Source organism: Plectropomus leopardus, chromosome 4, assembly GCF_008729295.1.
Source record: "Plectropomus leopardus isolate mb chromosome 4, YSFRI_Pleo_2.0, whole genome shotgun sequence".
NCBI lineage: Eukaryota > Metazoa > Chordata > Actinopteri > Perciformes > Serranidae > Plectropomus > Plectropomus leopardus.
The window spans coordinates 1,613,205-1,638,735 of record NC_056466.1 but is presented as its reverse complement, the minus strand read 5'-3'; the positions used below and the strand labels follow the sequence as shown (position 1 = coordinate 1,638,735).

The 25,531-nt window shown below is 38.2% G+C and overlaps 1 protein-coding gene across 1 annotated transcript in view; it reads left to right on the top strand.

Annotated features, from left to right (window-relative positions):
* The first annotated feature begins 303 nt into the window (after nt 1-303).
* Nucleotides 304-25,531, top strand: part of LOC121942423 (venom factor-like) — a 48,886-nt gene continuing 23,658 nt past the window's right edge. The window contains 28 exon segments of the mRNA XM_042485625.1: nt 304-449; nt 580-615; nt 2,156-2,209; nt 2,493-2,679; nt 4,006-4,171; nt 4,312-4,382; nt 4,748-4,839; nt 6,242-6,324; nt 6,509-6,596; nt 7,336-7,438; nt 7,867-7,981; nt 9,674-9,789; nt 10,949-11,092; nt 12,142-12,357; nt 12,479-12,679; nt 13,772-13,927; nt 14,897-15,026; nt 15,618-15,686; nt 15,947-16,255; nt 17,652-17,904; nt 19,552-19,637; nt 20,372-20,511; nt 21,845-22,054; nt 22,753-22,813; nt 23,553-23,636; nt 23,722-23,925; nt 24,627-24,702; nt 25,075-25,237. Of these exon segments, the coding sequence (XP_042341559.1) occupies nt 370-449; nt 580-615; nt 2,156-2,209; nt 2,493-2,679; nt 4,006-4,171; nt 4,312-4,382; nt 4,748-4,839; nt 6,242-6,324; nt 6,509-6,596; nt 7,336-7,438; nt 7,867-7,981; nt 9,674-9,789; nt 10,949-11,092; nt 12,142-12,357; nt 12,479-12,679; nt 13,772-13,927; nt 14,897-15,026; nt 15,618-15,686; nt 15,947-16,255; nt 17,652-17,904; nt 19,552-19,637; nt 20,372-20,511; nt 21,845-22,054; nt 22,753-22,813; nt 23,553-23,636; nt 23,722-23,925; nt 24,627-24,702; nt 25,075-25,237 (3,693 nt within the window). The 5' untranslated portion in view covers nt 304-369.

Sequence of the window (25,531 nt, the reverse complement as noted above, 5' to 3'; positions counted from 1 at the left end):
TCAAGCCAGCTTGCTCAGGCTTCAAAGGGTAAAATGTAAATAATGTTTCTGTCCTTTTCTGAGAGTTGGAGTGCTGGTTGACGCAGTTTTTAAATAGTTTTCATTCATTCTTCAGTATTCAGCTTATATGAATTGATGACTTGGAAATGAAGGTTTTCTACATTTTAGTGCAGGTGGAGAGTTTGAGCTCGGTGACCGACAAACATGCAGTTTGGTTTTGAGTCAGGTCATCGATATTCAGATGGGCCCTCCTCTTCCTGTTGACTGTCCGATACGGCAGGATAAGGCAGGAGGGAGATTTTGGGTCCGTTATAGTCGCTGACCGTCTCTCCTGCGGCCACAGTCCACTGAGACTCTCAGTCAGTCAACATGAGTCGATGGACGCTGCACAACTTTTTATTTGTCCTGCTTTTCTGCAGCTCAAGCGGACAGATCGACCATTTCAGAAGGTACGTCTCTGATTTCTACCAACCATAAAAACAGTTTGTGTCTTTAGAGTTTATTAATGATGCTGTGGTTTTTGCAGTTTTTTTTTTATCTCTGACAGCTGATGTTATTATTTCTGAATTTTCTCCCCAGATTTTCAGAAACAGCCACCCGCTGGGACCGGCATCAGTAAGTAACCAAAGCTGGACTTAACAGAAAAGACAATGTGAATATCGTATAAAAATGTATTTTGAGATTAAAGTTGTTTAATTCATCACTGCACCAATGGAAATATTGTTAGTAGATTTTTTTCTTTTCTTTCTTCTTTTTTTAAACACAGTATGAAGTGAATCATATTTGTATGATCTAATGCTTTAGATCAGAGGTCGGCAAGTAAGTTTGGGCCATTTTTTCTAAACAATTAGATGGCGGGCCAAAACATAATCAAAGGCTAATTTAAGAAATTGATTGATTCATTTATACTTACAGATACAGTTCACAAATTGAGGATCTGAGGGATTTCAAACACAATGAAAATCGAGGAATTCCCAAAATCGCTATTTTTGTCACGATCTTTCCACTTTGTCCTGATTTGTGCGCATCCGCGGTTTCGGAGAATGCGCATGCTCCGCCGTGTGCAGAGTCACGAACAAAAAGTCTGAAGAGGAAAGTTGACAGTAAAAATATGGTATTCATTTAAGAATGGAGTTATTTTACCCGGTTTCATGAATGCAAAGCTGGTGTGTCTTACACACAGGTGACCCTTTCTGCGAGCTCCGCTGTTCGCACAGATGCGCTGTCGATTGCTGAGCACGGAGTTATATCAATAGTTTTAGTCAGGCCAATTACTTTTCCCTAGCTGGTGCATAATTCAAGGGAATCTATGTAATTTGGATTTTTACAGTAATGGGCTATTCGTCAGATAGTTGCATCACTGTGTCATTTTCGTCAGATTCTGCTTTTTTTGCGCTGATTTTGGTGTCCCTGTTTTTCATTGAATTAAACAGAATTACCTTTGTTCCTGTTCACATGTGTGGCGCACAGTCACATAAGTAAAATAATGTTTGAATGATTTACTGAACTGCTGCTATTTTTTTTCATAGCACACATGGCGTGCTGCTATTTCAGCACCAGGCGCTGTCCACCAGTGTCTGTCTGTCATTCACTCTCATCATGGGTACAAGTTTAATCTGCAGTAGATTCTCTTTTTTGACATTGTAGCCTAATTGAAAAAAAAAAATCATCAGATTATCAAAATAATCTGGTGGGCCAGATATTATAGCTAGAGGGCCGGACGTTGCCGACCCCTGCCTTAGATTGTCAGATTTTTAGTGTTTCCTGTCCAAAATCATGTCATGGTAGGGCAGCTTTTTATTTTGTGTGTGTACTGAGAATTTTTTTTTTCTCCTGTAAAACTCAATAATTATTTCCTTTTTAATGGTTAGGTTTTCAGTTGTAGGAAAAATGACAGGACACATGAGAACAAATTAAAAATGTCATAAAATCTGGTTTCAGTCCTTTTTTAGTGTATATATGCCCTTTAAACACATTCTTGTCTTTTTTTTTTTTTTTTAAAAAAGTTATATGTTACCATACTGAGCTAAATACTTGACTTTATACTTGTGACTTTTTGCCATGTCATCTTACCACACATTGTTTATTTGATCTCTGTCTTAGTTTGCAGTGCTGAGTCATGACTTAAATTAATACTTGTTCTGTTAATTTGCAGTTCTAAAATACTAAGGATAAAGCCAAAGCAGCCCCAAGTCAGTTCCACACCGAGGTACAGTACCACTAATATTTAAAGCTTAAGTTTGACTTTACATTCTCTAACCTCTACTGACTTAACCCATTATTGATCAGTTTTCTTAACATACCTTTCACAAGTTTTGCAGTGTCGTTATCTGTCAAAACACAATTTAACACATCTAAGTATTGCTGTTTTGTTTTAGTTTTGTTTTTTAATGGTAATAGTAATACAGTAATAGTAGTAATGGCCTGTCCCTCCTTCCCCCTGAAAAGGAGAAAATACTTCCCCTGTCTCATGTTTTGGTGTTTTCCTGCAGGTTCACCCTGCTGGCTCCAGATTTGCTGCGAACAGACAGCCAGGAGAACATCTACCTACAGGCAAACGGTTTGTCCAAACCCGTCACCGTCTCCATCTCTGTCCTGGACTTCAGTAAGGCCGTGCTCCTCCAGGACTCCACCATATTAAATCCGGAAAATGGTTTCCACGTCCTCAAGTCCATACAGGTTAATCATCAGGGATGTCTGTGTTCTGTCTACATGCCAAAAGTCAGCAATCTGGTTTATCCTCCGTTGTACCTGTGATCCTCTTTTGTAAACACTCATTTTTCGTGGGTTTTTGGAGCATTTAAACTGACAGCACAGTGGGAAGATGGACTTTGTAGTGAAACTGCAGAGAATCATTTGGTTGATTTAATGTAGTGATACTCAATCTATGTCCCATGGGCCAAATCTGGCCCCTCTTGGGGTGCCGCGTGGTCCCCCAACCATTTTCTAATTCACAATAAAAAATAAAGTACTTTTGATAGCATCAAATTAAAGTTTTTTTTTTATCAAAAAAAGTGCCCATGGAGGTCCTAGCTAAGCCACTGATGTCATAAAATCCTCGAAACATCCTATAATTTTAGAAATGCCTAAAACTCATAGAAATATCTTAAAATCTAAGAAATTTCTGAAAAGCCTGGAAACGTTCTGAAATCCTAAAAAACTCACATCAATCCTAGAAACATCCCAAAGTGGAGAAATGTCCTAAAGTCCTGGAAACGTCCCAAAGCTGAAAAATGTCCTAAAAACCTAGAAAAGTCATAGAATCCTAAAAATGTCCTAAAGTCTTTGAAATGTCCTTAAGTCCTAAAAATGTTCTAAAATCTTAGAAACATCATAAAATCCTAGAAATGTCCTTAAATCCTAGAGACATCATAAAATCCTGGAAACGTCCGAAAGTCTTAGAAATGTCCTAAAATCCGACAAATGTCCTAAAATCCTAGAAATACCCTAAAATCCTAGAAACTTCCCAAGCTGAAAAATGTCCTAAAATCCTAGAAGCTTCCCAAAGCTGAAAAATGTCCTAAAATCCTAGAAACTTCCCAAAGCTGAAAAATGTCCTAAAATTCTAAAAATATCCTAAAATCCTAGAAATGTCCTAAAATCCTAGAAACTTCCCAAAGCTGAAAAATGTCCTAAAATTCTAAAAATATCCTAAAATCCTAGAAATATCCTAAAATCCTAGAAACTTCCCAAAGCTGAAAAATGTCCTAAAATTCTAAAAATATCCTAAAATCCTAGAAATATCCTAAAATCCTAGAAACTTCCCAAAGCTGAAAAATGTCCTAAAATTCTAAAAATATCCTAAAATCCTAGAAATGTCCTAAAATCCTAGAAATGTAAATGGCTCTGCTGCGTCTGCGCCCCTGGCCTCCTGTCATTTTGAAAAAGTTTGACGTGGTTTGTCGCAGGACATGCAAAAAGTAGAACCGATGAGGACTGATCTGGATTATGACGCTTTTTCTAATTCTAAACATCATCCTGTGTCTTAATCTCATTTTATTCCAGCTTCCCTCAGATCGTTTGAATCGAGAAGAGAAAAAGAACAAGTTTGTGTATCTGAAGGTGAACTTTGAGGGCTACCACACGGAGGAGAGGGCCCTGATGGTGTCTTTTCACTCCGGATACATCTTCATCCAGACTGACAAGCCCATCTACAACCCCGGAGACAACGGTGAGAACTGAAGATGCTCATGGAGTACCAGTAACGGTCGCAGTACATGTAGATGTAGTGATCACTCACCTTACAAATTATGAATACTTTACTCTGAGTATTTTTTCTGTCTGTTTTTTTTTGGCTATTCCACTGTCCAGTTCGATACAGAGCCTTCGTGTCCTCTCCGTCCTTTAAGGCCTTTGACAGCTCCATCACCATTGACATCCAGGTAATCAGTAAATGATTAGTCAATTGGCTAATCAATTAGCCAATTCTTCTCTTATAACAGCCTCTGAGGATTGATTTTTTCAGATTTTTATCATTGTAAAATTAATACATTTCGGGTTTAGATAAGTGGTTTGAAAAACAAGACCTTTGAAAACCAAACATTCGGGTTTATCAATTTTAAGTCATATTTTGACTCATTTTATAGACTGAAAGCGTAACTTAGAACAAACTGATCGTTAGATGCTGCCCTACTTTGTACAAATGTTGAGATTTTAATCGCAAAGTAAAATGAATGAACACGATGCAAAAATTAGATTAGAAAATTAGCTTTTATTGGCTCAAATGATGTTTGCGTGTGTGCTGCAGAATCCAGATGATGTGGTGGTCAAACAGCTCTCCAGGGTCAGAGCGACTGATGGCATCTTTTCGGGCGACTTTACTCTCTCTGAAATCGTCAAGTAAGATCAACTTGTTTCACTTGTCTCTCAACTCTCTCCACTGCCAACATAACCAGATGTATTTATCTGTATCTCTCATGAAGGGGTGTTAGGGACACGTCAGGACGTTGACTGAGCATCCATTTCTGACGACCATTTGAACAGACATTCATGAATCCCAGAGGATGACTCCCATTATAGATGTGGTTTTATCATACCAAAATTCCTCGGCCACTTAGTTTTGTGAAAATCCAAAGTACTCATGTGAAGCAGCAGAAAACCTGAACAAGGTTTATTTGCAAATATGAAAAAACACAGCAGGCAAAGTCCAAATTGGCAAGTTATCTCTCGTCTGGTCCACTACCAACTTGATGTCCAGTTCCTGTATAATCTCACATATCACCTTTTATCGTACATCATAACACTGCATAACATGGTCTAAAACTGAGATGCCTCACATACTAAGTAGCCTAGGAATGTTGAAATGTTATACGCAGACACATACGCAGACTTCGTGTTGTCTTAAAGCACGTCATAATACCTTTATAAGTGATTAAGTGGCTCCTACACCTGCTTACTTCGGTAATTTCCTGACTTTTTCAGCATAACATTAATATTTGTGGTTTTTAGTGAAAGGTTTCAATGACTATTGGATGGATTGCCATTAGAGTTGGTAATAGTCTGCTAAAATTTAATGTTTATTGCTTTTTAGCTAATGTTTATATGCTGATATGCTAAACTAAAATGCTGCTGTAGACTCATAGTCTTGTTAGAGTGACTGATCTGATTTTTAAAAAAATATTACTTTAGGGGTTCCACAGGGTTCAGTGTTAGGTCCAGTGTTGTTCTCAATTTACATAAACGATATACCTTGGAATACTGTAAATTTAATGATTTTGTGGATGACACAATTTTATATAATTCAGAACTGAACTAGGAAAACTATTATTCTCTTACAGTGCACCTTATATGTGGAATAATCTGCAAAAGACCTTAAACTTAGACACTTTGCTGCCATTACGGCTGTTTAAATGCCTTATTTCAGATCTCATTTTAATTGATTGTAAATGCTTTTAACTACACATCTACCCCATAGCATATTTATTATCCCATGTTTTAACTTTTAGCTATTATATATTGTTATTATTGTTTGTTGTTTTGTGTGACTTATTCTATTCTAATTGGCTTGCATATTGGTTATTTATTTCTTGTAACTTATTTCAGGTTTACTTAATGATTTTCCTAATGTCTTTGCTCCTGCTCAGCATCAATGAAAAAAGGGTCTCCTTCAGTCGGTTTTCAGAGTTTTAAATAAAGGTTTGAATGACTGAATGAATAAATATATGTAGCACCATACCATCACTGCCAAAAAACCTCAGCTGTTTAATGTGCTGTTTCTGATATGACTGTATGTCTCTGGCAGTGAAGGAAAATGGAAAGTGATTGCAAAGTTTGATCACTGGCAGCAGAACACATTCAAGGCCCAGTTTGAGGTGAAGAAACACGGTACGTTAAAACGCGCTTACTTCTGCTATTAAAGTTAGTAATATTTATTTCTGTCACGATATGAATAATTCTGTCTGGTAGGCATCTTTTTTTTCTCAACTCCGAATGTCACATTTTGGAAATGACTCAGAAGACTCTAATACTGTGAACTACAGGAATGATATTTATTTATGGCGTGTTTTAGTGCTTCCTGCCTTCAATGTCACCCTGACTCCCAGGAAGTCCTTCCTCAACCTGGATGACACTGAACTGGAAGTCGAGATCTCAGCCAGGTCGGACACACACACACACACACACACACACACACACACACACACACACACAGAGAGGTTATGTCACTGGAATTTTATTGTACATATTTCAGCCATGTACATTTATTAACTGTACCCCCTTTTAAACCTGGATCTATAGTTTTCTTGTGCTGCGTTCAGACGTCTTTCACAAGCATTAAAACCTTTGAACCTGAGCAAATTGATTTGACTTCTTTCCAGAACATGGTGTAAGAAACATCATGAAAGTTAGTTTAGATTTAGAGAATTTTTTTTTTTAAAAAAAAGCTGTCCAGAAAACTGCAATTATCATGATTACATTTAAAAATGTATGTTACAGAATTATTTTAATTGGTACGCACTTTTTCTGGTCATTTTCATGTTTGTTTGTTTTACTTTCCTTCCTTTATTTTCATTGTTATTTTTTTTTGTGTGTGATAGTTTTCAGGTAATTTTTTTTTATTTTCTTGTTATTTTTGGGGCAATTTTCCTCTTAGGCTGATCATTGTCCTCTTTTTTTTTGAAAAGAAATCCAGCAAATTTACTTTAAAGTGTCATCATGTCATCATTATGTCCAAACACAGAACTAGACCTTTTCTTTTTTTTCCTCTTTTTTTTTTTTTGAGCAGCCATTCGGTCCTCATACTGAAACCACGAGATCCCACACGTAAACACATAATCCTTATTTATACGGATATCTGACCGTTGACTGTTGACTTGTGATTGTTGTGACTGTGTTCAGGTACCTGTACGGGGAGCCGGTCCAGGGGACGGCCTACGTGGTGTTTGGAGTGAAGATCAACCAAGAGATGAGAAGGCTGCCGTCAGTGAAGCAGGTGTCAGATGTAAGTCACCTCGCCATCCTAAAATGTGTCCCTGTTATTGCCATCCAGCCTCGGAGTTCAGCACAGAATCATTTCATTTAACATTTTGAAAAACTTGCGTAAAGGGTGACTCTTAAACTTGGAAATAGCAGTTTTACAAAGAAAAAAAAAACGCACCTCTGGCTCCACTTAGTAGCTTTTTGTAAAACCTTCGACAACATCTCACAGCTTTCCTCAGCAGAGGAAGTTTGCTCAAACTTGAATCGGTATTTGCTCATGAAGTCTGTGGGATGGTGTTAAAAGCTGGACCTTGAGATAAGACTTTGTCTTTTTATTTTGTCAAAATGATACATATTGGTTAATTATTCTTTAGCTCAAGTGTAACAGTGGAAAAAAACCCGTTTTTCTGGTAAAGGTTTTGTAAAATCACTCTCTGTGTTCTGCTGCAGCTGGATGGAGGAGTCGTAAAACTGAGCATGAACGAGATCAAGAAAGCTCACCCCAACATCAGATCTTTGGTGGGAAACTCTGTGTATGTGAAGGCCTCTGTGCTCACCAAGACAGGTAAGAACTGCTGTCCAGTCAGAGCGTTTACGTGATTTCAGAAAAAGTCAAATAACTGTGTCATTTTGACTAAAACTGGACTTTTGAAATACATGTGAACGTGTTAGTCCGACTGAAATCGGACTAAATTGAATTTCTCAAAATCAGACCAACACACACAGATAATGAGATGAGTCGAGCGTTTTTTGTCGTGTAAACACCTCAGTCGGACTTTAACTGGGCCAGTTCTCTGCAAGCTCCCAGTCACCATGACGGCCTCCCTCAGTGGTTCGGGATAGGGACTATTAGTTATTTATGACGGGGGAACGGGTGCTGCAAAACAGGACAGGCATTTTCTTTTTAAATTAAGCACAGAGGAAAGACTTGTGTTTTTACTTTTGGTGAGGGACGTACAACTTGAAAAGGTAGTATTTTATATATTTGAGTTGTGCCTTTTGATTATATGTACAGGACGCCGCTGTTTTTTACCCCAAAGTTATTCTAAATACACAGCCGTGATTCGGTTTTTGTCATAGACTGTATAGATAATAAAGATTTATTGCAACTGGGTGAAAGGGGGCATATCTTCACCTGCCTCGGTGGAGTTGGATAAACCTTCGTCAATAAATCGATTCTTGCCTGGGGCTTATAGACAAGGACAGTAGTCCAATTAGATAGGCTAAACTGTGCATGTAAACGTACTGAGTACACAGGGAAAAAAAGCAGGTCAGCACTTAAGATAAATTATATTCCACTACAGCATGTCAGCATGCCTAAAGTGTTTTTATGCAAAACAATGACTCTGGCTCCATCAGTAAAATCAATTTGTAAAAGTAGTCATTCAGGAAATGTGCACATGTCGTTCTTGTACTCACAGGACATACTGTAAGAGACTGTCACAGATTTTTAAAGACACTGGGATGTGGATCTGTAGTCGTGTCTGTTGACTTCACCGTGTTTGCTTTTGTTCGTTGCACCACAGCTTAGAAAGACCAAACTTTTTAAAATTGCATAAGTGGGCCACAGCTTATTTCACCCAGTGAACAGGACAGATCGATGCCAGAGGGTCAGATGTGCATCAACATGACCTTTACCCCTGACGGGACAAACTTCAGTCATCAATAATTCGACTCTCCCCGTGGCCCAGCTCTTGGGGAATGTGGGACATTTCACAAAACACAAAACTGTGTTTAAAACTGGAAGGAGTTATTGTAGAAGTTTTAAAGCAAAAGTTTCTTTTCTGCGTTAAATAATTGACAGCACAAGCGGCCCCAGAACTTTGACAGACATGAAAACCTCTAAGTTTAATCACCGGTACAAACAACGTGACACTGACTCTGTCTGCTACCCTGTTTTATTTTAATTTTTTTACATCTTTTGGACAGGGCACACTTCAGATCAGTGTTGCAAAAATGAGAAATCTGCAGATAACGTTCAGCATTTTCAGTCAAACATCACTCGATCTAATGTTACAGGTTAAATGGCGACCCGTCGAAAGCATGACGTTTGGAAGTATTTTGGAAAAAATAAGTGAAATTAATGTGTGATATAGTCTGATCTCTAACCCCAGCCCCCTAAACTTTCATTTGGGTTTCAGTTCAGACCCTGTTCATAAGTTAGATTTTTTTTTCTAATTATGAAAATAACCTAAAATGCTCATCTATAGTTTGTGGTTATTGGCACTGACTGAGCCCGTTTTTTTCTCCTGTGCAGGCAGCGATCTGGTCGAAGCAGAGAAGTCCGGCATTAAAATTGTGGAGTCTCCGTATGTCGTGTCCTTCAGAGACGCACCAAAGTACTACAAGGGAGGCCTGCCCTTGGACTTAACAGTAAGGACCATCCTCTGTGTTTACGATCGATTAAAACAAGATATTTTCTCTGTGTTTCCAGTCAAATTAAACACCACGAGCTGGATCTTTAGCTCTTTTTACGCAGCCTGCTCAAGGCACTGTTTTTTATAGAGGATATAATAGCAGAGTGGGGTGGAGGGGTGGGGGGTTTTCTTGCCTTTAATTTGGCTGCAGAGGTGATTGACACCTGCGTAAAAAGTGTGTACCGGCAGGACGGGACAGGTGTGACATGTTGATTATGTGTCCAGCCAACGACTGGAAGATTTAAAAAGCAGCTAACAGCAGGAAGCAGCTGAGTGTCGACGCTGTGCTGATGCTGTGGTCCTGCTCGATGCTAACTGCTGCCACCATTATTGTTAGTCATACTTCCACTATTATTATACACATATGACTGTTATCACCACATACATAAACTACAATATTTGCATGTAATATTACATGCTATCATAAGTTACAGTTAAAAAATGTTATGTCGATTACTATTGTTATGTGTTATTTTTGTTGGTATTATTGTTGCTGTACATCTCTCTCCCTCTTATGTATCATTCTGTCATCTACTGTAATTTTATTGTTCTTTATGACATCTATTGCACGTCTGTCCGTCTTGGACAAACGTGCAATAAATAATGGGCTTTATAAATAAAATCTAATTGAATTAAATCAGCTCAAAAAAGAAGATCATCAGCTGAAAATATACAAAAATTGGGAAAAAGATGAGATTTGGGCGCTCCCTTTTCAATGAGAAGAGGGAGAGATCAGCCAATATCCAACTAAAGGACACGAAATGATTGTTAATGCACGTTATAGTAGATAAAAGGTAAATAAAATAATAATAGCACAAATAATAATAGATAAAAATGTTTAGAATATTAAAATAATATACTAAAACGATAAAACAGGCTAAGATGTATAAATAAATAGTCAATAAATAAATGAATAAATAAACAAACAAATAAATAAATAAATAGGTAAAGTTCAATTAAAAGCAAATATCAGTAGATTGTAAGGAGCAGTAAGGATCTGTGTGTAAAATGGGCTTTAGTTTTGTCTTCATGTGTCCGTCAGCTCAGTCAGTGTGGATGAAAAACTGTAATTTGGACAAAAACTCACAGAGAGAAATCTTCCCCATCCTCTCCAGATCCAGGTGAGCCACCACGACGGTTCCCCGGCCCGCAACGTCCTTGTCAACGTGACGCTGCTGGACGCCCCCCTGGTCGTCTCCATGGGCTCCGCCAGAGCCACCATCAACATGCCCAGTGTTCAACGGCCACAAGTCATCACTGTGAGTATGACGGCATGCTCCTGTCTCTCACACAGCCTCTTCACACCTGAAGCTAGCTGAACTTGATCTAATAGCAGAAGTTCCTGTCACTTAAACTTTAAATGTTCTACTGTTTCTGTTGTTTGCTTTGATTTTTTGAGAATGCTTCATTTCAAAATCCCCCAGCAAGAATATGGAGTCAGTTAATCTTTTACTCTGATTTTCCCCCTAACAACTTAAAAATATTTAGAAATTAATCTAAATATGTTTGTTTTCACACTTTATATTCACAAATACATTTTGTTTATTTGTGTTTTAATAATACTTTGAGGCTTTATGATGTTTATATTGAGTTAAAAATTACAGCCTTCGACGCTGCTCTATTCATGGCTGCATCGATATGCCAAATAAAAATAACGTAAATGTGCTGTTCATCATTTTGGAGACAATTCTCCAAAGTTCAGCACGACATATTTGGTATCCTCAAAAATTTTGTGATCTCATCAAAAAAAAAAAAAAAAAAAAAAAAGATTAAATGAACAGAGTTTTAAAGTTGAGCTGATGTGATTTGTTTATACAGATCAATTAAGTAATTTTCAAGCAGTCAAGTCAAGTGTCTCACGATTAATATGATGTTGAGATGTTACTTTTTTTTCTTTGACTTGGACTGCTTTGAAATATGAAACAAGTGACCTGATTACATCCTGCTGGGCTTTAGGAAATTGCAATGGCTCTTTTTTTGGGGCAATTTTCTGACTTTTTATCAGCCGAAACTGATTTAATAATAATAACGATAATTGTTAGTTGTGGCCTTAGTTTGCTGTGTGAGGTGCATTTCTGGGTCTAGTTCAAAATAAACGTGCAAAGGTGGTTCAGAGTTTTCCGAAGACATTATTTTGTAATTATAAGGATCTTTGTCAAAGGTCAAATACACTCAGTGATGTCTGTTTTGTGATCCAGAGCATTTAAAATCTTTGACGCTGAGATTTCTCCTCTTAATTTTTTTGTCAACCTTAAATACTGAATTTTTACAACCCTTATTTTGCTCTTTCATGTGGTCCGTTTCGTAGGCTGAGACGGTGCAGGCAGACCTGAGACCAGAGCAGCAGGCCAAACAGCAGGTCACCGTTCTGCCGTACGTCGCCTTTAACTGGCGCCACCAAAACTACCTTTACATCTCCACAGGGACCAACACGGCGTCTGTAGGAGACAGACTGTCCCTGAAGCTGAGCATCAGTGTTGCGGACCCGGCACACAGACCTCACATTACACACGTCACCTACCTGGTGAGAAAAGAGCGTTTCAGTTCCAAATACTTTGACATCAGAAAGTTAAAGTAGCAACAAAATCAAATAAAACAGACATAAACAAAAATGCATCATGAATTTCTCTCCAAAACTCTCTCAGGTGCTGAATAAAGGCAAAATCATTACTGTTGAGCGTGTGGATGTGACGGGTCAGCTGATCACCAGCGTCGGGCTCACGGTCACTCCTGAGATGATGCCGTCGTTCCGTTTCGTGGCGTTCTACAGTATTCCCTGGTCGGGGCGCGAGGAGGTGGTGTCGGACTCTATCTGGGTGGACGTGGCAGATTCCTGTGTTGGAGGGGTGAGCGATCGGCTCAGTCTCAGAGAGACTCCGTCACACTGGAGACGTTTACAGAGATTGTTGTATAGCTGAAAAATAATGAGCATCTGTCGACATGCAAAAAGCAAAAATTGCAACACGCTGGATGGCTGAGTTCACCCTGCAGAGTTTAAGGCATAACAGCCCAGTCGCCAGAAGAAAAGTTTGGAATTTCATGTTTCTGCAAATCACAAAAACATCACATTTGCACCTTTTATACATCTCATATTACTTTCTTTTTTAACACTTAATTTATAACAGTTGTACACTAAAACAAACGGATAAATTACATTTAAATCAGGAAGACAAAGACAGTATCCGAATTTATGACTAAATAAACAGCTATTGTAATGGTACAAAACCCAACCCCAAAACAACAAGAAAAAACAGCGTTAGTGCAATAATATCATCTTCTCTGCTAACACGAGAAGGTACAAAGAGATATTAATGTTTCTAAAGTGGTTCAGTATGTGAGCTGACTTTGTCGTTGCGGTGGAGGGAAACAGTGTGACACCGAGACGAGTCATCCGCTAATCTGCAGATCTTGTTTGAGATCAACAAACAGCAAAACGTTTTTGTGGATGATAATTCCTGTAGATCACTGAGTTTGCTGTGTTGAGACCACAACATCCCAAATATCCCAAACTATCGTCATTACGTTCAGGCCTGCCGCTTTACAAGACAAGTTTATTTCTATAGCACCCTTCAAACCCGAGGCAATTCAAAGTGCTTTACAGGGGCACAGAAAATCATGAAATACAATAATAAAAATAAGAAAACATTAAAATTACATTCAGACATGTAAAGAGAATCAAAGAGTAAGAAAGAGAGAAAAAAATATATTATTTTTCAGCCTTCCCCAACCTCCCCCCCAAAAATATCTGACTTATTAAGTTAGATATTTTGATTTTAGACCATACAATATGATCATATTTCATATTGGTTTATTTGTTTGGTGACCTCAGATCTGAAATAAAATCCTCTGACAAACAGACCAATAAATGAGGATTTGTTCTGTCTTCAATCTTTTGATCATTTATGTGTTGACGCGTTTTATTTAACTCTGTCTTACAGCTGAAAGTCGGGCCGGTGGACGGCAAACACCGAGACTACACGCCTGGGAAGAGCTTTAGGTTTGAGGTCAAAGGTGACCCGGGGGCAAAGGTCAGCTTGGTGGCTGTGGACAACTCAGTGTATCTGCTAAACAAGGACAGACTCACACAGAGGAAGGTGTGTGTGTGTGTGTGTGTGTGTGTCAACGAAGAAAATACCCAAACTGAAAAATTCTGTTTTTTTTGTTTTTATTCACCAAACATAGTTTTTACACTTTGTTTTAAAGGTTTTTCAAGGAGTAATCCTACCTCTGCAAATAAGACCAATAATTTTAAAAAAGTTAGTTATTGACCCTTAGAGCCCACTTTAATATTACACTCGCATTTCTCAAAATGCACTTTTTAAAGTCAAGCTTTAAAAACTGTTACATGATACATATCATACATTACATTCATATTTTTTCTACTTTCATTGAGTTATTTTTTTAATCAACATCAGTCCTCATCATACATTTCAAATACTCATTCATTTTTAGAATTTTAACCCTTCAAATACCAAGTTTTTGTCATGATGCCACCATCTGTTAAGATTTTGAAAAAAAAAGAATTATTTTGAATATATTACATGCTAAGAAGATTTTTTTTGACAATGATTTATAGCACCATGGATTGAGACAGTGAACATAGTGGAAATAAAAAATACAAAATATGGAAAAAAATGACGTCATCAGGTGGAAAACGGTTAAAAATGACAAATTCCAAGGCAAAAGCCCAGAATGACGTCCAGAAATAATACTCTGAATGGGTTTCAGATGTGCATTTTTTTGCACTTAACAGTACAAATGCAACATTTTTTTTCCGCAGTGTATTTTAGACTTATTGTAGGAGCTCAAAGATTGAACAAAAATACACGTTTTTTGCCAAAATATATGCCATGTGCATGACCACGGCCATTATAATAAAAAAGAAGAATGAAAAGCACATAAAATGTGCCAAACAGCCCTTAAGGGTTAATTAACGTGATGGAATACACTTTTAAAATGCGGCTCACAGTTCAGCAGGATATGACCATGTTCATCAGTGTTTTATGTTTTACCAAAACTAAAAACCTCGTGTCGTCTTGTCCTTGATTGGCCCTTTTCCTCAGATTTGGAGCACAGTGGAGCACGGAGACATCGGCTGCACCCGAGGGGGGGGCAGAGACGCCAGGGCGGTCTTCAGTGATGCAGGACTGCTCTACACCTCCAGTGCTGGATTCCAAACCCGAACCAGAAACGGTACCTAAGAGCATGGAGCCTGCTCAGCCCATTTGGGGAATTTATCCACAACAATAACAATAAAAACAATAACAATTAAAGAAGATACCAAAAATGAGTTTTCAAATTTAAGCGATATGTTGAGTTGACATTACTTCACATGTTGTTCACATATTTCCTTTATCTTTTGTATCATCCACTCGTAGCTTCTTTAGCTGTTGAGCAAAATGAGTTTGGGACAAAATCTTCATGTTCTCTTCATCATGTAGGGGGTTCGAATGCTGAATTTATTTATTAGCTATGAAAAAGAAAGTCTTGCAATTGAATGAATTAGGAGATGGGTGAAACATTAAAAAAAAAAAAAAAGCTAAATCGTCATCATCAATAGCTGATTGGTTTCAGCAGCAACAATGTAAAACAGGTGGTGTAATACTGATCCGTCTCTTTATAAATAAGAAGCTGCTGAAACTGCATTGTATCCGTACATCCTTGATGTGTGTCAGCGTGACAGCACTGATCACGAATATGGATTTTAAATAAGAGAGACATGCAGATATAGAAATAATCATTGATTGTGCACCAGGTTTAATTATGTTTCTCTCCTCTCATCAGCCCTGCAGTGTCCAGGCAGCTCCAGAAGGAGGCGCTCTGCTGAACTGTTGCAGCGTAAAGCCCAGCTGGGTGAGTCGAACCTCATTCCCACTGCACAAAAAAACACCTGCAAACATGTGGCTTTTTAATGCAATTGGAAAAAGTACAATCAGCATTCACACTGCAGTCAAAGGACTCTGACTCTGCACCTGCATGAATTTGCTCATTTCAGCTCCTTAACCTGCAAGATACGCAGACAGTGATGAAGATTCCCATCGAACACGGTCATTTCATTAGTTGTTGAAATAAAATATTGATATCACTGGTTCTCCTCTGTCCTCTGCCTCCAGAGAGTCATTACAAGGAGAAGCTGCAGCATCGCTGCTGTAAGGACGGCCTCAGGGACATCCCCATGCCGTACTCCTGCACGCGGCGCTCCCTCTACATCACCGAGGGCCCCGAGTGCATCCGGGCCTTCCGCTACTGCTGCGCCACTTTAAGGAACCAAGTTTTCGACACCGAGATCCCCACCACCCCACCACCCACCACGGCTGCCTACACCACCTCCGCTCCACTCAGGCCCACTGTCCCATACCGACGCCCTGGTTTGGTGGATGTGTCTCCATATGGAATAATACCCCTATCAACGGGCACATTCAGTAATTATTCCCTCATCCCTCTCTTTTTCACTCTGTTTATTATTAGTCAGCAGAATATCTTGAAACACATAGTCATATATTATTTGTCATCTTCATAATGTTGGTTTAAAGGTTAAAAACACAGACGTTAATGATAATGGACTTAGCCTCAGTGAGGTCACTCATTGGTTTGTGGACTTAAGTTTGGCATTATGCTGCAAAGAGACTGTATTTGGGGAGAGGTCTGAACTGTGGAGGAGCGACAGGTGGATCAGACTGAGAAGCTGAGGACACTGTCAGCAGACTGCCTGTCACTCAGAGCAAAGCCACTCTTATCCCTCTGAAACTCGAGCATATTGGTTTGATTTTTCTCAAAAACATGGAGAGAAAGCAATGAGCAACTTCACAACACATGGCCCAAAAATAGCAATAAATACGTTTTTAAAAGTTACAAGAAAATAACCTAAAATAAGCACAAAAGAAAAATAGAAAACAAAAACAAACAAGAAAATAAGCTAAAGAAATTTAAAAAAATGTATGTTTAATTTTTTTTTACTGTAACATAATTGCAAATATATAATTATAATATTAGAAAACTAGTTTTCTGGACAACCAGTCAAACCAATATGCTCAGGTTTCAAAGAGTTAAAAAGCTTGTGAGGGGTTAAGTGAGGGTTCACTTTTGAGTGACAGGCTGTCTGCAGATAGTGTCCTCAGCTTCTCAGTCAGATCCACCTTTCGCTCGTCCACAGCCTCTGGCTCCAAAAAAATAAGAAAAAAAAGGCAGCCACCGAAATGCCAAATACAAGACTTCAAAATGGGAGCTGACAAACCAGCGGTTGGCGTCACTGTGTCCATTATCGATACAGTCGATGCTTTTTTGTGAGAATCTTTACAAGAAAACTACAGAGTCCCCAATAATTTTAGAATTGTGGAACAGATTATTATTAACCCTGTGAAACCTGAGCAAGTAAGCTTGATTGATTCAAAAACAGAAAAAGGTAATGAGCCACTTAACAAAAAATGACCCAAAAATTATAAAAAAAAATAGTATAAAAATAAAAAATAAAAAAATAAAATAAAATAAAATAAAATAAAAGAGAGAAAAAAAGGAAATGATCTGGAAAAAAGCAAAACATTTAAATAATAATAATAATAATAATAATAATAATAATAATAATAATAATAATAATAATAATAATAATAATAAGTATATATTCTTTCCCCCTTTTTCCCCCATATTTTACAATTTTCTTGTATTTTGACATTTCTTGCCATATTGCTGATTATCTTTTGACTTTGAAATAACTCAAACATTTGCTCAGGTTTTAGAGGTTAAAGAGCTTGTTAAAGGATGTAATGACACGTTTACATCTGCTATATAAATATATAACCATATATAAATGTGTTCACGTAGATTGGGGACGTGAACGTGGGTTACCTGGGCCCCCTGGACCGGGTATATTCTATTCAACGGCAAACAAAGTGGCGCCAGAACAAGATGTGTTTACTTCACCAGTGAGAGAGGTTGTGGAGGAGGCATATGAGTGGGACGACGACGAGGAAGAGGGAGAGTATATGGATGAGTCTGACGTGCATCTGCGATTCAGGTTCTTCGAGTCCTGGCTGTGGAAGTATGTTGACCTGCCCAGCGAGACGGACAGAGACGGGTGAGTGACAGATTAGAGTAGCAGGGACATCAGAGGCAGGAAATCCTCATTTACCTAAACATCATCTGATGGAACAGCATCACTCTCTAGATTTAATTTATATTTACACAATTTATCAACCCTTTGAAACCTGGAAAACTGGCCATATATATATATATATACACATATATATAAAAATATATATATATATATGTATATAAACATGGGGAAACAGCAATGGGCGCTTAAGTAGAAGACCAAAAAATAGCAAGAAATTAGTGAACAGTCCAAAAAAAATAACTAAAAATTGGCACAAAAAAAGAAAAGAGAAAGAAAATGAAGAAAAAAATGCAAGCAGGGCTTTAAAAAATGCTTAATGCTTTGCTTTGTTAAAATTATAAAATATAATTTCAAATATTAAATTTTTATACTCATTAATACAGTTTTCCCCCTGGCTCTCTTTTAAAAGTAAATTTCAAAATCTGCCAATTTCTTGCAATTTGTGAAACATTTCTTAGAAAGTTGCTTGTTGCCTTTTTTTACCAGTTTTTTTTTTTTCAAAAGTTTAAATACATGATGAAGGCATCTGAAAGCAGCACAAGAAATGTGATGTTCATCCAGGTTTTAAAGGGTTAAATGTTTAAGTTTTAACACACCTTAGACCCTCCCACCAAACGCCCACGGGCGTATGCACCTGCTGCATACAGTGACCCAGTGTTTCCCATACGTCATATTTAAGCTTAATTAAAGTTAAATCATCCAGAAATTAGCAAGAAATTGGCAAAAAGTTCAAGGAAATGTCCTGGAAATTATTTAAAAAAAAAAAAAAAAAAATGATTAATTAATGAAAGGAAATAGCCTAAAAAAAGTGTCTCAAAGTTATAATAATTCTGTAACATCATTTTGAATGTACAATTATGATTATTTTCAATAAATAAAGTACTACCCTAGTTTTTTTTTCCCTTGACAAGTTCCCCTAATTTCTTGCATTTTGTGCAACATTTCTTACCAAGTTGCTTATTGGCTTTTCTCTATGTTTTTGAAAGAAATCGCACCAATTTGTTTCAAAGGGTTCAACAAACAGACCACAGTAGCGTCCTCCTGTGTCTACTGATACTCATCTATAAATGCTGGAAAGGACAAGCAACTTGTTCCCCAAAAGTCCAAATCCAGGCGTTGGTATTTGACGCACAATGCCTGTCAGATGAAAAGATTCATCAGCGATGATTCAGGGTCTCTGACTGTCTCATCATGCGAGACAAAAACACATGCAGCGCTGTGAACTCCCTGCACCAGGTCGTGCTGTATTTGGTCAGTGATAACAGCTGCATACACAGCTCAGAATCAACAACGCTCACTCTGGTTCCCGTATGGACGCTCATGTTTTGTGCTGATGCTGATTTATGTATGTGTGTGTTACGTCCGTGTTTGCATTATGAAATGCATCAGTCAACACAAACTGCAAAGTTACTGTGGTATGATGCAAAAAAAGAACATTTTTTAGAAATGTTTTTAAATCTTGTTTCTTTGTTTGCATATATACAGTAAATAAACCTTTACACAGCTATGCTGCTATAGTATGCTGCTATAGTTTTTTGTGACTTCTATTTAATAAAGGAGCTATGGTTTTGATCTTTGACCTCACAGAGATGTGAATCTGATCAACAGGTTTGCTTCAAAGGACGTGGACCATCCGTTACCCGACAGCATCACAGAGTGGGGAATCATGGCCATCAGTGCATCACCTCATACAGGTACGAGGAGGAGGAGGAGGAGGAGGAGGAGGTGGTATTTTTATTGTGGCTGTCAGTTTTTGCAGTTTTTTATAAACACCTGGCACTGTTTGTCTTGTTGTGACATATCTGGCTTTTTAAAGGACTTCTCCCTCTTCCAGATGAACATTTCTATTTTCATTATTCACACCTCGTTTTTTTTTTCTTCTTGTTTTTTTGGCTCACTTACATCATATCTTAATCTGCTTTTTCGTCCTTCCTTGTAGTAACTTTATTTTGTGTTCTTTTGGTGCATGTTTTGGAGTTGCATATTTTTATTTAGCTTTTGTCCTATGTTGTTTAAAACTGATGTGGCTGTTTGTCTTGGCCAGGACAGTGTCAACAAAGAGGTGTTTAATACTTTTTCTGGTTCAATAAAGGTTAAATTAGTTTCTTGCACTCCTTTGCATTGAACAAAAAAATCCAAGTGAAAGGAGGCTATGTTAAAAAACAGCCAATGAGCCAATGAGCCCGTTGACTTTCATTTATTGACTAACTGGATAAACTTTCAGTAGCTTAATAATGAAGTGAATAAAATGTAAAAGCACAGAAAACTTCTTAATTCCACCATGAACTGAAAAATTTAAATCCAAACATTTTGCCAAAGTGTGCAAAGACTCAAAGTTCAAATCTCTAAACTCAAAGGATGAAGGAAATACTACAAATACACACATTCATACGTCCCGTCACTAATGTTTTTCTCTGAATGTCTGTAGGTTTCTGTGTAGCTGAGCCTTACAACATCAGAGCGTGGAAGCATTTCTTCGTGGATCTGAGGCTGCCGTATTCAGTGGCGAGGCACGAACAGGTCGTGATTAAAGCCGTGGTTCATAACTACGGCTACGACGACCTGCATGTAAGAAAGTCACCTCAAAAGCATACAGCACACTCATTTCCTTTCTGTTCTGCTGGATAATTTCATAAATATATTGCATCAGTTAGTTGCATATTAGCACTGGTTGGCAAATAACACAAAGTACAGCTGAGGCTGATAGGAACGCTTTAAGTTGTGCAGGTATTTGTTCACAGACCAAAGTATTTTATGACAATCCATCCAACAGTTGTCCACAAATTTCACTTAAGTCCTGCATGTACTAGAAAACCTTTAAAGATTTGAAAAGACTGAAGTGTGATGCCATCTCACTCCTTAACAAAACTTGAGTTTTTAGTCATACTATTAGACTTTGCAAAGACTGGGTTACTGTTTGCATGACTACAACTAGATTTCTTTTGAAATTATATCCCATACTGCTCCTGGTGGGAAAGTACAAGTATCCCAAACTCCCTTTAACCCTTTAATGTCATGCTAAACTGTTGGGTAAGGTACATTTTGAAGGCTCTGTGATGTGAAATTTTCAAAGGAATGTTGATTTGACATGTTAAAGTGTCAGAGGTCTTTTACAAAAGAATAAATTGATTTTTCACTAAAATAAGATAAGATAGATAGATAGATAGATAGATATACTTTATTGATCTCAAAACTGAGAAATTGGGATATAGCAGCGCCATACAGTAAGAACAGAGTATAAAGAGCACACATTATTAATAGAATATAAAGGAATGCACTTTAAAAAAACCTAAAAAAAAACTAAGAGACCTTACATATATACATATATACATGTGTAAAGTGCGGAACAGTATCTGAATAAATTAAAAGTAAAGTCAGCAGTGTAGAGTGACATGGAGCTAAGACGGGAGTTTAAAGCGCAGACAGAGGTGACTTATTGTACAGGTGGATGGCTTGTGGCAGGAAAGATTTCCTACATACACGCAGAATTAAATCCAAATTCTCGTGCAGAATTAAATCCAAATTCTCGTGCACTTCAGCAGTTTATCCTCCTTATCCACAGTACAAGAGTACCAGGACTTTCTCACATTCTTGAGCTTCCACGGGGAGACCGTGTTTACTGTCTGCCCTCTTTGCTGCTTCCTGTTTGGTGCTTGAGAGAGCGCAGATATTGGTTGTTGACAGTGTTCACATCTTTCACCTTCAGTATTTGTATGAGTTGAGCCTTAAAACTTGCAATAACAATCGATATGTTTGATTTTGTAGCAACATCAAGACAAGAAACTAAAGACTTAAGCTTCATAGCTACAAATAAAAAGTTTTACTCTGTTTGCAGGCAGATTTAATTAATTCAACAAAACAAGTCTCCTTGAATAAATAAAAATCTTGCGTCTGGTTTCAGGTGAGGGTGGTGCTGTTGAAGACAGAAGGCATGTGCAGCATCGCCTTCAAGGACAGACACACACAGGAAGTGACGCTGCCGGCCGGCTCCTCTGTCGCCGTGCCGTACACCATCATACCGCTGGTGGTCGGGAAACTTCCTCTGGAGGTGATGGTTTTGGCCAGAGACTCGATGGGAGGAGACCGCATCAAGAAAGACCTACGGGTGGTGGTGAGTCACTCAAAAATGAGGATGTCATGGCAGTATAACTGAAATCTGAACTGACATCATTTTTGCTGCGTTCAGACACTTTCATAAGCTATTTAACCCTTCCAAACCTCAGCAAACTGGTGTGATTTCTTTCATAAACATGAGAAAAAAAGCAAACTTGGCAAAACATGTCCCACAAATTGCAAGAAATTAGTGTAAGGTGCATAGAAAAATGCCTTAAAAAGGTGGGAACATAATTAGAAAACTATCCAAAATAATTTGATTTTTAGAATGATGTTACAGGAAAGAAATATACTGTATATAAGAAAAAAAGCCCTTAATAATAGCACTTTTTAGGGGTCCTATTCTGTTTTGTTTTTATTTTTTACCTTTTGTGTGTGCTTGTTTTAAGGTAATTTACTTGTAACTTTTTCAACTATTTTTAAAAAGATCATTTTTGGGCTATTTAATTATTGTGCTTGTTGCCTTTTCACCGTGTTTAGAAAGAAATTAAGGTTTCAAATGATTAAAGAGAGCCAGAAAGTTAATCTCTTACATCATCTGGCTTTTGGAGTTTTCTTTGTTCTTCTGAAATCATAGTCAGCTGTTAAAATGATATAAAATACATATTAAATATAATGTATATAGTAAAAAGGCAATTAAAATGTTATGGAGACTTACTTAAATAAAGATTTGTTGTCCTAACTGAACCCAAACAGCTGGATGGAGTGCAGAAGACTGAAGTTTGGAGTGTGGTGTTGAACCCGTCTGCTGAGGGAGGTAAGAAGATCGCATTGATACGTGATTTCCTGTCATCAAAATGTCACCATGCACCATGCTTTCTTTTGAAAATATGAGAAAAAGGCAATAAGCAACTTGGCAATAACTGCAAAGAAAATTATTAGATTTGTAAAATTATTTTTAAAGAAGCTAAGCTAGGGAAATGTGTTTTTAAAAAATAGATTTATAATCATCAATATTATATATTCAAAATTATTTTCAGAATTATTGTTTATACGAACCTTTTTTCAGGTAATTTCTTTGTTTTGCATGTTTTTCTCCCTTTATTTTATTGTATTTGTTTCTTTTTTCTTTCTAATTTTCAGGTAATTTTCTTGTACTTTTTATGGATTATTTGCTAATTTTTGTGTCATTTCCTTTCAACTAGCTCATTGCCTTTCACCTATGTTTTTGAAAAAAACTTTAAGCCACTTTGTTCAAGCCTCAAAGGGTTAATACAATTTTCTTTCTTTCTTTTGGTGATCAAATTATTTGAGCTACATATAAGTACTAACCACCTAAAGTTGGGGTTTTCTCAAAGAGCTTTGTTCAGTGTCGATTGTCCCACAGAGATTCTAGACTCTGTTAACATTTAAGAAAGCAAACATAAATTGAGAATTTATTTTTAATCTGAGGTTTTCCATAACGTTAGAAACACAGGAGGACTGCTTTTGGGTCTGTACAGGTTCTTCTTTTTTAAGGAATGGATCCTTTAACTTTATGTTTCCATCCACTTCAGGAACGCAGACAGTTCGTTTGGGCAAGGTCGAGCTGGAGTCAGTTGTGCCGAACTCAGTGCCGGAAACATACATCAATGTCAGAGGTCAGTCACCGACAGAGCGGAGCTGAGAAATTAAAAATGACCCTACAGCAGCTGAACGGACTGACTCCTCCCCTCTCCTCTACAGGCAATGTGTTGGCCGACAGCATCGATAACTCCATCAGTGAGGACTCTCTGGGCTCCCTGATCCGGATGCCCGGCGGCTGTGTGGAGCAGAACTTGGCCACCATCACTCTGCCGCTCATCGCCACGCTCTACCTGGAGCGAACCAACAACTGGGAGAGCGTAGGAGTGCAGCGCAAGGCTGAGGCTCTCCGCTACATCAGGAGAGGTGAGAGCGGATAGAACATAAGCGGTTGGATAAAAAGATTAATATAAGGATGGATGGACAGATGGAGGACCAGTTGGACACATGAGAGGATGGATGGATGGATGGATAGACACATGAGTGGTTGGATGGACAAATGAATGGATAGATGGACAGATGGAGGACCAGTTGGATACATGAGAGGATGGATGGATGGATGGATGGATGGATGGATGAATGGACGGACCGTCGGACGGACGGATGGACAGACGGAGGACCAGCTGGATACATGAGAGGATGGATGGATGGATACATGAGCGGTTGGATGAAAAGATCAATATAAGGATGGATGGGTGCATGGCTGTACAGATGGATGGACAGGTGGACGGACGGATGAATGGATGGATGGACAGATGGAGACCAGTTGGACACATGAGAGGATGGATGGATGGATGGATGAATGGATAGATGGATGGATACATGAGGGGTTGGATGAAAAGATCAATGGATGGATGGACAGACAGATGGAGGACCAGTTGGATACATGAGAGGACGGATGGATAGATGGATTGGATGGATGGATGGAAAAATAACTAGATGGGTACATGAGATTGTGGGTGAAAAGATGGATGGATGATTGACCGATGGATCCATGGATGGATGAGTGAATGGATGATGATCTAGATGGATGATGGATGGATTCAATTCTTCTTTGTTGTTTTCAGGTTATGAGAACCAGCTGGCGTACAGACGGAGTGACGGCTCGTACCCCCCCTACAGGAGGGAAGGTGCAAGTACATGGTACTGTCAGCATGTTACACTGTCCACGTTTGATTCAATCTCTAAAACCCTGGTGCTGACTTTTTAAAAAGTCTGCTAGACAACAATTATTTCAGTTTTGCTGATGATATGTGAATTTTGATTTTCACTTCTCTGTAAACTGACATGCATTTTTTAAAAGGAGGAGTTTTTAAAAAAGGCGCCAATGTAATATTTTAAAGTTTTGAATGCATGCTGTGCCACCTTCTGAAATTAAATGCTGCAGAAAAGCAATAAAAAAAGCGAGTGTGCATTCAAATCAGTATTCAATACCTCGTTACCTGACCTGTTGAATAAGTGTAATGGGTTTAAAAGTGTCCAGAGGTCGGCTAATCACAGCGTGCCCGTTTTCAGGATTACGGCGTACGTGGTGAAAGTTTTCTCCATGGCTTACTCCATCATTGGCATCGACAAGCAGCATGTGTGCGAGCCTCTGCTTTACCTGATGAACAACAAATTCCAAGCACTTTTTGGGACCTTCAAGGAGGACAACCCAGTTTACAGCACTACCATGACTGTGAGACACACACACACACGCGCACGCACACACACACACACACACACACCATATACTGCTGATATCTGATGTAATCTTTTCCAGATTTTCAGTCCTCTTTCTGTGCCTTTGTGACCTATAATAGCAAAAAAAGTGTATCCATTGTAATTTTGCAGGGTATGACTTTTTCAAATTGCCTAAAATACCACCTTATGTGAGTGTTAAAACTTGTGATAAATGGGAGTTTTTTGTTTGAATGACTTGGTTCCAATAAAACTGAGAAAATTCTCAACGGGAAAAGTTTGAACTTCTGCA